This window comes from Eleginops maclovinus, chromosome 6, assembly GCF_036324505.1.
Source record: "Eleginops maclovinus isolate JMC-PN-2008 ecotype Puerto Natales chromosome 6, JC_Emac_rtc_rv5, whole genome shotgun sequence".
NCBI lineage: Eukaryota > Metazoa > Chordata > Actinopteri > Perciformes > Eleginopidae > Eleginops > Eleginops maclovinus.
The window spans coordinates 14,628,027-14,643,045 of record NC_086354.1 but is presented as its reverse complement, the minus strand read 5'-3'; the positions used below and the strand labels follow the sequence as shown (position 1 = coordinate 14,643,045).

At 40.1% G+C, this 15,019-nt stretch overlaps 1 protein-coding gene across 4 annotated transcripts in view; it reads right to left on the bottom strand.

The window, feature by feature from the left end:
- pbx1a (pre-B-cell leukemia homeobox 1a) overlaps positions 1 to 11,915 on the bottom strand; it is a 48,600-nt gene extending 36,685 nt beyond the window's left edge. For 2 of the 4 annotated variants that reach the window (XM_063886658.1, XM_063886661.1), the window contains exons 1-2: positions 11,214 to 11,915; positions 10,359 to 10,432 (exon numbers count right to left, since the gene is read on the bottom strand). In XM_063886658.1, coding sequence (XP_063742728.1) covers positions 10,359 to 10,432; positions 11,214 to 11,398 — 259 coding nt within the window. In that variant the 5' untranslated portion in view covers positions 11,399 to 11,915. The remainder of the gene's footprint in view (positions 1 to 10,358; positions 10,433 to 11,213) is intronic. The other 2 variants (XM_063886659.1, XM_063886662.1) reach the window with 1 other exon arrangement.
- Positions 11,916 to 15,019: the final 3,104 nt, after the last annotated feature.

The window sequence follows — 15,019 nt, the reverse complement described above, 5'->3', positions numbered from 1 at the left end:
ATGATTCTTAATAAATCAAGGGCAACTCTTAAGCAATTATTATAACTTGAGTATTTTTCAGTTAATGATTGTAGTAAATCAGATACTGAAGGTGCAGTGCTTTCTTGTACCATAGGCTTTCGAAAAATGTTTTGTGCTGCTCAGGGGGTATTAGACTAACAAACTATTTCAAAGGGGGTACATTATTGATTAAAGTTGGAGAACCACTAGCTAAAAGCTTCAAACACCACTTTTTCTCAAAGCCAAAGCCTCTGAAGCTGTTGCTTTATTTAAGACCTGCTGGGGAAATGATTGAGGGGGCATAAACAAGTCTAAAAAGTTTCCATGCTGATCTGAAATCCTCACTGAAACAGTGTCCCGAGACCTTTCAGAAGCTCATTTCCATGTATCTAGCAGTGACATTTTTCATGACGTACTCTCTGGCAACCTATCTGACTCATAAATCTAATTCAAGCCTATTACTGAAGAACTTTTAAAGCTATCCTTCATTAATGTTAATGGTTTTTTTTAGTGGAGGCCAGTGGTGGTTAGGACTACATGGCTGCTTTCCCAAGCTTGTTTAACAGGCTTCAGACAGAGATGGATGCTTCTTGCAGTCCGATAGGCTCCCTGAGCCATCTATCACCCAGAGGACCCACCCACAGAGCTGGCGTTCCAAAACAAAGGGCAGGCAGGAAAGCTCCTGATTGACAGCTTTATGTGTGTGGTGGCTAGTCAGACAGCAGAGAGGAGACACAGTATCTGTTTCTGGCCTCAGTGCTGGCCCTCTTTCTGAAAATGAGTTGTGAGGAACAGAACAAAATAATGAGTGAGCAGGGGAATCAATCAATACGCCGACACATGAGATAAATGAGAGAATCAAACACACACAAAAAAACATCCCTAATGTTGCTGAGTAGGTACAAAACTAATCAGGCAAATGAAGCTGCCCGAGCAACGTAAACTGTGAACGGAGAGCAGTGTCGAGGCATAAACAGTTATTATCATAAAGATTATTACCCTTACACCTCAAGACTCGCTAATTAGTGCAATAAACAGCCATATTCTAAAATGTATGGCTGGAGCGTGCAATAAAACCTGCTGAAACATGTAAATACTGCGCACACAAAGACACAAATAAAGGGATAACACGCTGTTCTGCAGGCACTAAATTCCAGCAAAAACAAACATTTAAAATCTGTAATAATATAACACATGTCCGAGCGTAAACTGATATTCTGCTGCTACAGCTGTAATCATTTTACTAGAGGCCACAGTTCCTCTCAGGGCTGTATATATTCTTGAAATGCAGACAAAAAGGAAGATGGGGGGAGGATGTTTCAGAAGAGACACACTAAATTTGGACAGTAAGTAGTATCACCCCGTTGGCGCGGTACACCGCACATTCGCAACGCCCCATTTAACCGCACACGGCGCTTCCCTCTACTGCCTTCATTTGCATACTTCAGCGGGGCCCTGACGGATGAAGACGGATGGGGCAAAATCAGCCTCACTGAAACAACTGTTTTATCAAGGTTAAACTATCCAAGAAGCTCTTAACCTCGGCGCCTTTATCACACTACAGCTCTCCCAATATCAATCTATCAATATGATCTTATCGGAAGGGAGGGGGCTGCAGATGCTCTTCATAAACTCAAGTAATAGGAACATAAAGGAATTTTATGTGTTTAGGGGAGGAGACAGCTAAACATGGTGCTGAAGGACATGTCCAATAAAACGGGATACAAGGTGGTGCCAGCAAGCCAAATAAAATATAATAGAAGAAGAAGAGCTGCTCGCCCGAAGGCGTAAGATGCATGTGCGGAGTCATGGGGTCGTCGGTTCAGATCTTGTGGACGAACGGTGAAAGCATGAATAAAAAACACTAAAAGCCTCATTAACAACTAGGATGAAAGTGAACTTGAACAAGGTACTGACACACACATACACACACACACACACACACACACACACACACACACACACACACACACACACACACACACACACACACGCAGAAGGTGCCTTGTATAAAGTGAAAACCAAACAGGACATCTTCAATTTTTGAAGGCTCCCACACATCTATAACAGTGCTGCACACGGTCACGCCTGATAAAAAGAGACAATAAATAAAGATTTTTCAGTACGATCGCCTTGTGTATGGAAAAAGTCAAATACATATATTTTTAAATTAAACTATTATTATAGTTGTACGATTATACGAATGAACTTCCATTTATTACTACAATGGTAATCAAACTCCTTCTATAGGAGTAGACATCAAAAAGGGTAAATGTGCATTGTGTTAATTATTGTGTATTTTAATGTCAAAGAGTAATTGACTTCTTCCTCTACTATGTAGTATTGTTATTATTATTATTATGATTATGATTATGGTCAGTAAATTAAAATGCAGCAGTAATGAGAAAGATCAGTTATCTACACTTCGTTAATTGTTCAAGACATTTCTCATGCAAAACAGGCAGAAAATGGCCAGCTTTTCTGTTTTAAATCCTATTAAAGAGAACATCAGGTTGAAAGCTTACAAAACAAGACATTTAAAGAGATCACCTTGGACTAGAGAAACTGGAATTTACATTGTTCATTATTTTTGAAATTTTGTAGACCCAACGCAAATAATTGGTCGCAGCGTTTCCGTACTTTAATGTTTTTTATGTGTTGATATTGTATTTCTGTGCAGTGTTTGCAATTATAAATGGTTAATCAAGGCCTTTATATGCATTTTACATTTGATCACATAAATACACATGCATACACACATCATGGGAGCAAACTACCTCCTAACTTTTGATCTTTGAAGGGTAAAAACTCGGTTAGAAGTGGCTTGGTAATAAATGAACAGAACTATTTAATTTGCTGATTATGCTCAAGTAGAAAAAAGAAAATGACAGCAATTAACATAATTTCAGTTGGAGTTAACTGTCCAGAACTAACACCGCCAAAGGCAAGCTGGCAGACAGACGGCACAAAGGAAACCCACAGCTTTCACTCTCTGGGTCGGTATATAGATATCTACAGTACAGGGAACCAACGAGGAGGCAATGCTGCATTATCAATCCTCATTACAGATACTATGAAAAATACCCTATATTTTACATTGTTACACATCAGACTTGAGACTATAAATATCAAGGTTTGGTTATTTTTCACACTGAAACATATAATAGTCTAGAAATGTGTCATTTAATATCTACATAAAGTGGGTTTTCAATATTAACAAGTCAAGCAGCTGGTGGTTGAGAAAATCAACACTTTTTCTGGTTCAATTTCAGATTAATGAGAATTTGTGACAATAATGTAAACTGATTCAAGTAAACAAAGGAAATGATCTCACAATAATGACAGTTCTGTCTTGCTAATAGTTTTTTTTACAGTAATGTAGACACAGCAAAGAAAAAGTGTTTAATCCATATTATAGTCAGTTTATTGTTATTGTCTTGACTCATACATGCTGAGGGTTCCCTGCTTGTGCCTGTGAAAAACCGACACTACTTCAGAAGCAGATTAAAGGGCCCTTATCTGCATCAATGAGAAGGTATTTCCACTGCCAGGCAGCTAGGCCAAGTGCTGACCTCTGCTAACACTCATGCTCTAGCTCTACCGTGCTAAATGCTACCTGTGGTGTCACATCTGCCCCGGGGAGTGATCCAAAACTGCAGCACCCCGAGTCTCTCTGGCCTCCACGGAATTAGCAGCAACAATCCCAAGAGACCGCCTGCCTGCCTATTTCTGCCCCGCCAACACTCACTCTGACACACACACAGAAATAGTAGATACCACACACCACACTGAAGATTGCCAGCATGAGGTTGTTTGATTTTGCAGCCACAAAAACAACTCTTTGTGTGGCTAAATTTATCATCGCTCTGTGCCGCCGCCACAGTATTTATGTCTTTCTCTAACAGTTCGATATCTCCTCTTTTCTTTTTCTCTCCGAGTGTGTGTCTGCATTGTTCTTTGTCTGCGCGTTTCCTTTCCACTGAAGGTGCCGAGGTTACCAAGGCTCATCTGTGGCCCCTTTGTCTCTCACGGCAACAGCAAGGTTTATTAACATAAATTAGAATAGCTCACAGAGAGAGTATCTTGTCGCTATGCGTTACCCACGGCAACCTCAACTCCACTCTCAATCCACCTGAGTGTGTGTATGTGTGTGTGTGTCTGTGCATTTGTGTTTTTGTGTGTGAAAAAAGAGAGAGAGAGAAAAGAGAGAGAGAGCACACTCCCCTGCATCTAAATGTGAAACTACTCTGAAACGAGAAAGACACATCCACACCCATCTCTCCCCTGTCCTGATTAAAATAAATGGTGCTATCTGCACTGCATGACTCACTACACCATGGCATTACTATCAGTAATTGAAACATCCAATCACTACTGAGCCATCAGCCTCACTGCTCTTCCCCATCTGACTTTGTGGTACCTGATTGAACACCCCACTGTATGGGAAGTAATACAGGATATGCCTATGAGTTTATATGAAGAAATATAGAAGAGAAAAACTGCATCAACGAGGGTTCAATTCATTTTTTTGTTTTTATTTTGTGCTATGTCTCTGAATTAGAGCTGTAGGTTATGTAGTTGATAAGTTAATGGACATAAAAATAAACTATTTTGATAGTCATTTTTAATGTAAAAATGGCCGAACATAAGAATAAGGATTTCCCGCTGTCCTCTGTTTTATTTTATCTTAAACTTGGGTAACATGACATTTAAAGACCCTGGACCTTGAGAATCTGGGAAAGATATTATTCAATAATATCTGACATTTTATAGACCAAACAATTAATCAAAAAATAATTGGCAGAGTAGTCGATTATGGAAATAAACGTTAGCGCAAGTCTGTATGGGTCTGTGTGTGTGTGTGTGTGTGTGTGTGTGTGTGTGTGTGTGTGTCCCACTGCTAACATCCTAAGCAGAGATCCGGGGAGAGTCGGGTAGCCTCATTGATTGGTGTTGATTCCATCTGGGCAGCGAGCAGCGACTGACAGTGGATCTAAGCCGCTGCGAAAGGCAACCATTAATCTTGGTCCCATTTAAGCAGCATGTATTAATTTATGTCATTTTTACTAAGTCAGCCAGGGAAGAGCGCTTGCCATTTTACGTTTGACTGTTCATCGAAGGCGGGGGGGTTCCTTTTATACAACCACAGCATGCTGCCAACACGCCACTTACACCGTATTGGCAGGGTGCCAGAGAAATGAGATCCCACACCTCAAATTAAAGGTTATCAGCTGCCAGGGCAACCACCTCCATCAAATCATTCACGGGTCTGTATGTAGGAGCTACATTTTTATATAAAAAAGGAAATGTCTCTTCAGTTAAACAGATGGGGGGAAATAGGTGACATGGTGTGCATGTAAGCAAACAGATGTAATACTATGAGAAATAAAAAACTAAACTGTGTAATTCAGAGGTAGTTGGAGTACACAGTTAGAGCCTCATGAACATATCAGTAATAAGATCTGCAGGTGTTTCAATGGCAACAGTATGAGGATATATCCACCGGTCCTACTGCGTGAGGCAATTCCACCAGACTGTGGAAAATCCAATCATATCCAAACAGCACCAATAAGAAAAACAATGGCTGAGGCAATTGCAGCAGCAATAATGTCACCAGAGCTGTTTTGTAGACACTAAAAGCTGCTCCAGAGACAAACATCTGATAAAAAAAGAAACTCCACTCTGCCATTGAGCAAATTTCCTCTCTAAAGCAATTTTATATTCGATAAGTGGGAAGGCATTCTTAGCGTAATGGATCTGAATATGATCTCTGTCAGAAAACTAAGAACACAGCCCTGTATAAAAGCCCGGTTTGCAGAATGGCCAGTACTGCTGCATCAGATAACCGATTGAGAAGTGCAGGAAACAAAATATAGATAGAGATGCAATGCATTAATTTTTCTGTTGAGCAGTTGAACTGATAGATATCTGTATCTGTCCTTCTTGCTATTTTCATGAAGGTGAATTGTTAAAAGGGTATATGGGGCGAACAATAGTTAACTGATATATTACACAGACAGGGACACACTCAACTTGCATGCATGCAGAGACACCAAACAGTTATGTATGAAAACTTTGTTTAAAGGCTTAAAGTCGCTGAAAAAATAAGCAACAAAACACAGCTAGCGACCTAGCTTTGCTCTCGCAACACGCACGCACGCACGCACGCACGCACGCACGCACGCACGCACGCACGCACGCACACACACACACACACACACACACACACACACACACACACACACACACACACACACACACACACACACACACACACACACACACACACACACACACACACACAAACACTCTAGCCATACGTCGCCACACTGAGTACGACCATTCTACATCCAGATCTGTTATCACGGCTAATTACAACTCCCACCTCAGATATACAGGGCTGTAATTAGCCTCTTAAAACATGATTAACATGTCTCAATTAAGCCAGTCAACATTTGCATAATATATTAGCTGTCCTAATTGCGAGTGAGTTTATACCAGAGGACAGGAAACAGCAAAAAACACACGCTGTGGCTTCTGAAGTGCACTGATACTGTAAAGAATATAAATATGAATATAGAGGAAATGTCAGTGGGTAAAATGGAATCCGGTCTATTTATGTTTGATATAACTCACTGTAAAAGAAGAGATAAACTTACGGCTTTACACATCCCCACTAAGACTACTTAGAAAAATATATGACTTGTTTATTATTATTCACAGAGAGAAACGTTTCTGGTAAGTGGAGAAATAGTTTCCTATAAACACGCAAATCAAATCCCAGCAACATTTTCTAAGGAAAACTTTGCACTCGTTTAGAAGTTATTTATTCAAAGTCATTTATGAGGGAACAGACAGAGTCCTGTTCAGTCTTATTTCTGTGGAAACTAAAACATGGGGGGGATAAACTGCTGCTTCGGCACATCCAAGCCGGGGACAGATATACAGTCTCCCAGCCGCGCGGGGAAACCAAGGACATAGCCATTAGTTTCAGGACAGCGCCACATTGGAAACTAATGCCTCCATCTGTCACTGGAGATGAGAGGAGAGTAACAAAGAGAGGCAACACTAACCCCTGAACTCATCATGGACAGCCATGTCAATTAAATACTGAAAAACAGCAGCACTGGGAGCCATAGTGACCAGTCCGTCCGTCGCTTCATGGGAGCTCAACTAGTACCTCCATCAACATTTAACGATAATGTTACAGGAAGTACCATAAATAGTCATTTGACGCTTTATCATCATGCAGCTTTACATTTATCCCCAGCCTACTGACTACAGTTGAGACCGATAGATGATAAAGAAATTAGTTAATTGTACGAAAATGTGCCACTTAAGTGATTAATCATTAGTATTTTTTGTTGCAAAAAGCCAAACTTGTGTTGTTTCTGCCACTCAGATGGTGATGATTTGCTGCTTTTCTCTGTTTTGTATCACTGTAAGTTGACTATCTTAGCATTTTGCACTGCTTAGTCAAATAAAAGAAGAAATATAAAGTCAAATTGGTCTTTTTTTCCAAGGTCATAGACTAAACGATTTCTCATTTAAACAACAAAGTAAGTGGCAGACTAATCAATAGTGAAAATAATTGTTAGTTGAAACCCTTCTAACAGCACAGCACTTTCAGGACAGTTATCGAAAGAAATGTCTAATGATGAAAACTACTTCTCCCAAAAGATCCATGGTAGGACCCTTGAAAGTGACCAGACCAACACTAGTGCGAATATTTAAAATGTGTGTTCAAGTCTAATTAGCAGGATAATCTTGGGGGAGGACAACTGATTCAGCAGGTCTACAGCTTTGATAAGTTCAAGCGGTGTAATGCATTATCCGTCTGATCACATTAGTCATGCAGGAGCTCTCCATCTGACCCGAGCCTGCATGGGGGTAATGTGAGGCTGCTGACACAGAGTCGCCTGACGAAACAGTCCCAGGCCCACAGATAGAGAGACACAGAGAGGAAGAGAGGGGGAGAACGAGGGAGAGTACGCTTGAAATCTGACACCCAGAAACACTGACTTGGTGTCTGGCTTCTCTTACTTAGTCAACCTGTACGTGCCAGCTTCCCTCGCTGTAATGGTTTCACGCAAACAAAGAAGCTCTCCAACTCTCTTCACAGGATGTGAAGCAAACACAGGAAAACAAATTCTTAGTGCTTCTCAGGAAACTGTAGAAACAATGATGATAGTTTTTTTGTAAGTGTCGAGGGGCCGGTAGTCAGGACAAACATGATATACAACACTGGCGGCCAAAAGGAACGTCTGTGAGTGGTAACACTAACCTCCACCGTTGGTTTTCCATAAGCCAGCGTGCGAACCTGAGCTTGTTTAAGCTTGCTAAATACTCTCTCGTTGTGACACAGGCCCGACCCCGGCACAAATATACAGGGAGCGGGGTGGGGTGGGGTCATCAGTTAAGGCCTGCTCTGTCTGCTATTGGCATGCACTCCCGCCTTGTTTGTCAGCTGCTTGCCAATGGACACCTCACTGCTGCAATGTCCCATATTGCTTCTGTCAACACTCACACAGCACTGATATACCATGAGAAGGAACACGCACCACATGTGAATAACTACATGCAACAAATGATACATGATCTAAAGAAATGTCTCCTCTCTTCAGTAAAAGGTCGAGGAGAAGCTGCTTTAAATCTGAACTGCTGCACTCGTCTCCTCTTGCTCGCACTTCTTCTCAAAGAGACTCTGACTGCAACAATGTAAAAAGCAAGGAGAAGCTGACTCTTTGTAAAGAATATAAAAAAGACCTGACAAATTACAGGCTGTACTCCGCTCGCATACACTGCACTCAGCACATTTGGCTGTAAATGCCATGGTGAAGGTTTGAGTCATTTTCTCTGTCACTGCAGTGAAAGGATTTTCAGTTTCGTCTGCACAAACCTCCTATGGGCGAAGATGAGCCGCAGCTCAGCTCTTCAAACGTCGACAGGGAGGACAGAGTGAGGCAGCCATTAAGGCTCGATTCTCATAAATTGCTTGGGTTATTCTTAACTTTTAAATGCTTTTCTTTCTTTATCAAAACACCGCAGTTATTTACGGCCTGCTGATTTGTGGTTTGAGGAATGCTTTTCAGAAACCCTTTGAGTAATAATAGCGAATCCAATACATAAAAGAAGAGAGAATATAAATTATGTTGAAATATGTTCATTTCCAAACTTGGTCCTAATTTGCAGGCTGAGGGGAGCCTCTCTCGTCACAAGCTCTGTGAAATCTCGGGTTGCCAAGAATGGTGGGAAGAGAGGAGAGGCAGGGGGAAAAGCCAGGAAAAGGTCCAAGTCACTTTGTTCTTCTTTTTGGAAACGAACTCTGGTTGAACCCAGGGAGACGCCAGACAGTTTACAAAGAGCCAGGCATTACTCTCTCACTTTTCCAAGCCTTGCAACTTAGAAGCAGGGCCCCAACCTACTGTGGCTTCCTCCAAACAGACAGCTTTCTTCAGTTCTGGTGAATATCCCAAAGTGTCCCTTGTCCTTTTTTTGTTTTGAAAACCTGTGCCAACCTTTGACTCATACAAATTAAATGTCAGTGAATGAGAGTTTATGTGAAATACGGAAAAATGGTTTTCCCTCCATACCAGCTTTGTATATTTTTAACATCATGGCTGTGACTGCGACCGACCAGACAAAGCGACAGGGCTATCTCAGTAACCTCAAAGACAGCTTTAAAGTTGTGTTCACAGATAAGGTTGAATTGGATATTTTCTTTTATTTCCTCCCTTGAAAAGCAGCCTCTTAACCAGCGCTCTGCCACATCCCTCAGAGAATATTCATAGGCTTTCATCATGTGAGCCACTCTTCTTTTAATCTGCTGTTAAGTGAGTAATAATTCACACATTCCCTTTCGCGACTTTGACCCATGTTGCAAACATAAACAGAAAATCCCTCTGACCTGCATCTGCATTTTAAAACAGCTCACTTAGCAACACTTTCAAATTGGGCAAAGAAAAACCGACAGAGAGGGGGTGAGAAAGCCCAGCTAAAGAAAGGCCCAAATGTCGGAATGAAAAAATTGCTGTCCAATGATAACACCTCATCTTGGGCCACTGCTGTTCCCATGCATGGTGTGTGACGTTTGTCAGGGAAACGTGTCAGAAATCATATATTTAAATAAAAAAATTGAGCCAAGTAAATGACAGTGGCTTCGAAAACAATATGACAATGAACAGGGTCTATATTGTATTTGTTTAACCTTCAACAATATATATTTATTATAAATAAATAATTGATACTCAAAGACAAGGAATACTCTTTAATACTATATCAGAAACAATATTTTCAACACTATCAGTAAGTGCATGCAGACAAAAACAGAAATCCAGCAAACAAAATTAACTTCTTACCTGTTTTCTCCTTTATTTCACACAACACGTTGAAGAGAGCAGGTTTCATTCTGTGGCAGTTCAGTGCATGTTTCCTAAAAAGGGGACAGGACATCCCTTTCCAGATCAATATTCAAACAAGTGGCAATAGTAACAAAGACGCCTAAAAGATTTTTAAATAAAAAAATGTCATCATGAAGATGATTTTTACTAATATTTTTCGGCTGTTTTCGCCTTTTTAGGTGTACGTTTATTTTAAAACACCCAGGAGCCAAAGCAAAGAAAATGTGAATCATATTTAGACTGAATCCATAGTCTTTGAATCAAATTATTTTTGTCACATACATACACTATTAGAGAATAAAAGTCTTTACTTGAAACATAATATGCAACAAAATGAAGCCAGTAAAACCTGTTATATGACTCAAATGTATTTTGCATTATATTTATTGAAATTATTTGTAAAAACTAGTCAACGGTCAAAACTATAGGAAAAGATCTGCAACATGTTATTATAGCAGTGGGTTTCAACGTAAGCTCCTTTGTATCAAGGTACAAGAAGTGTTTGAGTGCCAATTTCTCCACAGTTTAAAACAACTGAAAACAGATCAATCTTATCTACAATAATAATACAATAATAGTTTTGATGAATACAAATAACCCAAAAGTTTGTTATAAATATTCAAATATATACCGTGGCAAGTTTTTAATGTATGTTTTTTTCGCTTTCGCGCAGCCACGGCACTTCATTGGGCGTAATTGCTTTCATTTAGAGACACAAACCACAATGTTATTATCTCCCCCGACATCCCCAACAACATTGGCTAATATTTCCGCTCTCTGGTTAATTTAAGTGTTTTTTGAGTAAATCCTCACCTCGCCTGTGCTTCGTCTAAGCTTTGGTCTGTGATGGTCATTATTTGCTGTAATATGTCTCCGATGTCCTGCTTTCTTCCCTCTCCGTCCGTCCCCGCCGTGCCATCCTGCATATGCTGCGCCAGGCCGGGGTGTCCGGCCATGCCTACCCCGTGGGAGTGCATCAACCGAGGCTGCTCGTCCATCCTTGACCACGGTCCCTGCTGCCTCGACTCCAACTTTTAAATGTTAATATCAAGAGGGGTAAAAAGAAGAGAAAATATCCTCGGAAATTCCTCTGGATTCCTCTGCGTCTCTCGCAGCCCCGACACTCCTCCTTTTTCCTTGGTAAGCTTTTCTGGATTTGGGAGGAGGGAGACTGACAAACCCTCTCCCTGCTCTCTCTCTCTCTCTCTCTCTCTCTCTCTCTCTCTATTTCTCTCTCTCCGTGTCTCTCCCAGCTGGTTTAGGTGAAATCTGATCTGAATCGCTGCTTTTGGCTTTGGCCACTCCTGCACGGCTACTGTAGGGAAGGAACAAAACAGGATTGAACATTAAAGGCTCCTAATGTGATTAAAAGTGGAGCGCGTTGAGCTCCTCTTATAAAATCTCCGATATGAAACGAGAGTTGATGCGCTAAAACACGCAAAAGACTCAACTTGCCTGGGAAGGTTTGGGATACAAAGTAACCAGCCACTGTTATTGTTTCGCTTATGTCTGGTAACTGACTCATAATCAGAGTATGGATGGAAAGCCTCCGCCCCTCGAGCCACGATTGGAGAAGAAGGAGCGCGCAAGTCCCACCTCGGTCGTCTTCGAAAACGTCAATCATCCTCCTCGGGAAGGTGGGACACTGTAATAAACATAAAGAGATGTGACCGGACCGGGTGGCTATACGGTGATGGATAGAGAGTGAATATGTAGCCTAATAAATAATTGTGAGTGGCAGTGAAGCTCTGACCCAACAGGACAGCATGGTGGTGCTTGTGGAAGACACTCTGTCACCCTGACTATATATTTTCCAGCTGAATATTTACATCCTTGTAATCAGTCAACGCAATAATAAATCAAGATGAATTTATTAGTTTGTGGGAAGCACTTTTACAAGCCTTTTGTTGTAACACGGGACAACAACAGTTGTTATAGCAAATGCACCATGCCCCAGTCCCTCAAGCCTTCTATTAAACATCCTGATGTGGTTATATGGAAATTAATTAAAGGGTGTCTCCATCACATTTACACATGAAAGACCTTTTAGATATAACTGAAAATACTACTCCATTTATGAGGGGGAAAAGTTGTTTAAAGCCTTTTGTGGCTCTAGGGATCTGTGCAAAATCTGAAAAAATTGCCTCAAGTGATGTCACTTGGGTCTATTGGGTCTGATGACTATATGTTTGAAAATGAAAAACACATCTCGAAGTTTTAAGTTAGAATAAATTCATCAAACCTATAGTAGCTATTGCTCCCTTCTTGGGGCTAGCACAAGCCCCCAGAAAGATAGCAGGCTTGGATGTATTTTTTATTGTAGTGGCCAAACCGTGGAAATATAACTTCTGGGCAAATGTTGCCATTTGGACATAAAATGTTTAAGACGCCTCAACTCAGCAAACATTAACAAAATAAAAGCTTTACATATTATTTTATGCATCAATTTGTACCCTTTTTTGTTCAAATATTCATTGTGAGTCTGACAGTGTTAGAGTAGCCTACTCTTTTTATCGTTAAAGAAATACCAAAAATGTACTTGTTCCAATTAATCAAATATGAATGTTGTTTTTGTTTATCTTACCTGGCAAGATAAGGAATACTCTGTTTGGTTTAACATCCGTTAAAACAACCAATCTCAATAGTTATCATTAATAAAACTAACAGTTTGTTGCATTCCCAAACCAAACGTGTATTTAAACTACGACTTGCATCCAACGCGTAATATTTGTATTGCATGCAAACTATCTCCAATTAAGAGAAAACAGTCTCACCATCATTCGGATATGCTGCAGTTCTGTGCCTCAGAGTCTGGTCTCTGCTATATCCAAATGCTCCCTTTCCTTCTTTTACTGGCTGGACAGAAATCGATCAGTCAGTTTTCTCATTACGTGCTGAATAGGGAGGTAGGGCAGTAATTGTCACAAGGGGCAGGGTGAGGTTGAGGGTAGTGGTGGTGATAATGTCTGACACTAAGGAGCTGCAAGACTGCACAGTACAGCCCTGAAATGGAAGTCTGCTGTCCAACAGCCATTCTACTTTATTTTATACCCTATTTAACAGGGCCATAATGACTGGGGATTATCTTTGTGTTGTAGACCTTACAGAAGAGATGGTGGTCCAATGGAAAACATGCATACTCTAACGCTTGAAAAAAATATTAATCAAACATTACAAAAAAACATTATTCTTGTATTTTTTTAACCTAATCATCTATAAAAAAAGATAATACTAAACAACAATTTGTGGTTAGTTCTTCAAATCCAGATCAATACCTCACACACATCAGTCTTCTTAGGTCTGATTTTAAAATGGGGGCTGCATAGATTTGTGTGAATTATGAATAAATAAATGAATGAATAAATAGCTCATTCCTTTGCTTTAAATTCAAATGTATTCAAATAATGCAATACTGAAATTACCTTATTGCTAGTGGATGCTTTTGGTAAAGTAAACTCGGAATAGAATAAATAAGACCTTGTTTGTGGCACTAATTGCTGTATTTAAAAAAAGAGCAGTCTTAATGAAAGCGAAAGAAAATCCTCTGACATTGCATATTTTCCCCTTAATTAAAACTAAATGTGTTGTTGCAGCATTAATAATCTGGCAAATAAATAGGAAAAAGAAGGATTTGATTATAATTGCAAATGAATTTGAATGTAAAAATATTCTCATAAATAGTAGATGTTTTTTTCTCCAGAAGTTGCAGAGTTGTTTTTCAGGGAATAAAAATGTTAATGCCAAAGATGTCAGTATTCCCAAAAGAAATGTGAACTAGTTGAGTTTGTTGAGTTGTGTTTACCATCATCCAGTGAGGCTGCCCTCATTAATATGGAATAAGGCAGAATGTACCATGGATTATAATGCACTTATGAATAGAACATGGCTTCTTTAGGGTTCAGTTGTCACAAGAGTTTTCTCCACTCACATAACAACGCATGTAATATGTTTGAATGGTGTACCTAATATTACATCAACAAGCAGTACAGACAACTTGATAAATGCAAACACACTTTAATCTTAGATTACTTTTGTTAGATTGAATTGTTTTTCCATGTAATTGCCAATAAGAAGTGCTTGGTCACACTATACAATGTAGCTGTGTAAAGCATTTATGAACTATACATGTGTAAAAAGTATTCCTTAGTGTTTTAAAATCTGTTGAAAAGCATTCAATAACTGTGTATGAGTGCCTCTGCTCTATTCTACAAGATAGTGTGCTATGTAGCATGTACTAGTTGTAATAAATTAAACTGCTTATAGGTGCTGGAATTGGGTTTCTAAATTAAGTGTTAGCCGAGATCTTATAATCTAAAATCCTTTGAAATGTCAAGCTTCATAACAAACATCATAAGGCAAACACAGCAGACTCCACAGCAGTGGTTCTTCTGGCTGGACCAGGGTCGGACCACTGCTCCCAGAGAGCTGCAGGTCAGAGCAGGGTAAGTTATGTATGAGCCAGGAACAAACTGAGGGAGAGAACAGCAACTGCAAGGCACATCTCTCCAGGAAGTAACCTTGATGAAAAATTCAGTTGTTTGCAGCTCTTGGCGTCCCTCAGGCATGAATAAAGTGAGGCCCAGACAGAGAGAAAAGACCTGGGCTCAGCTTGAAACTAC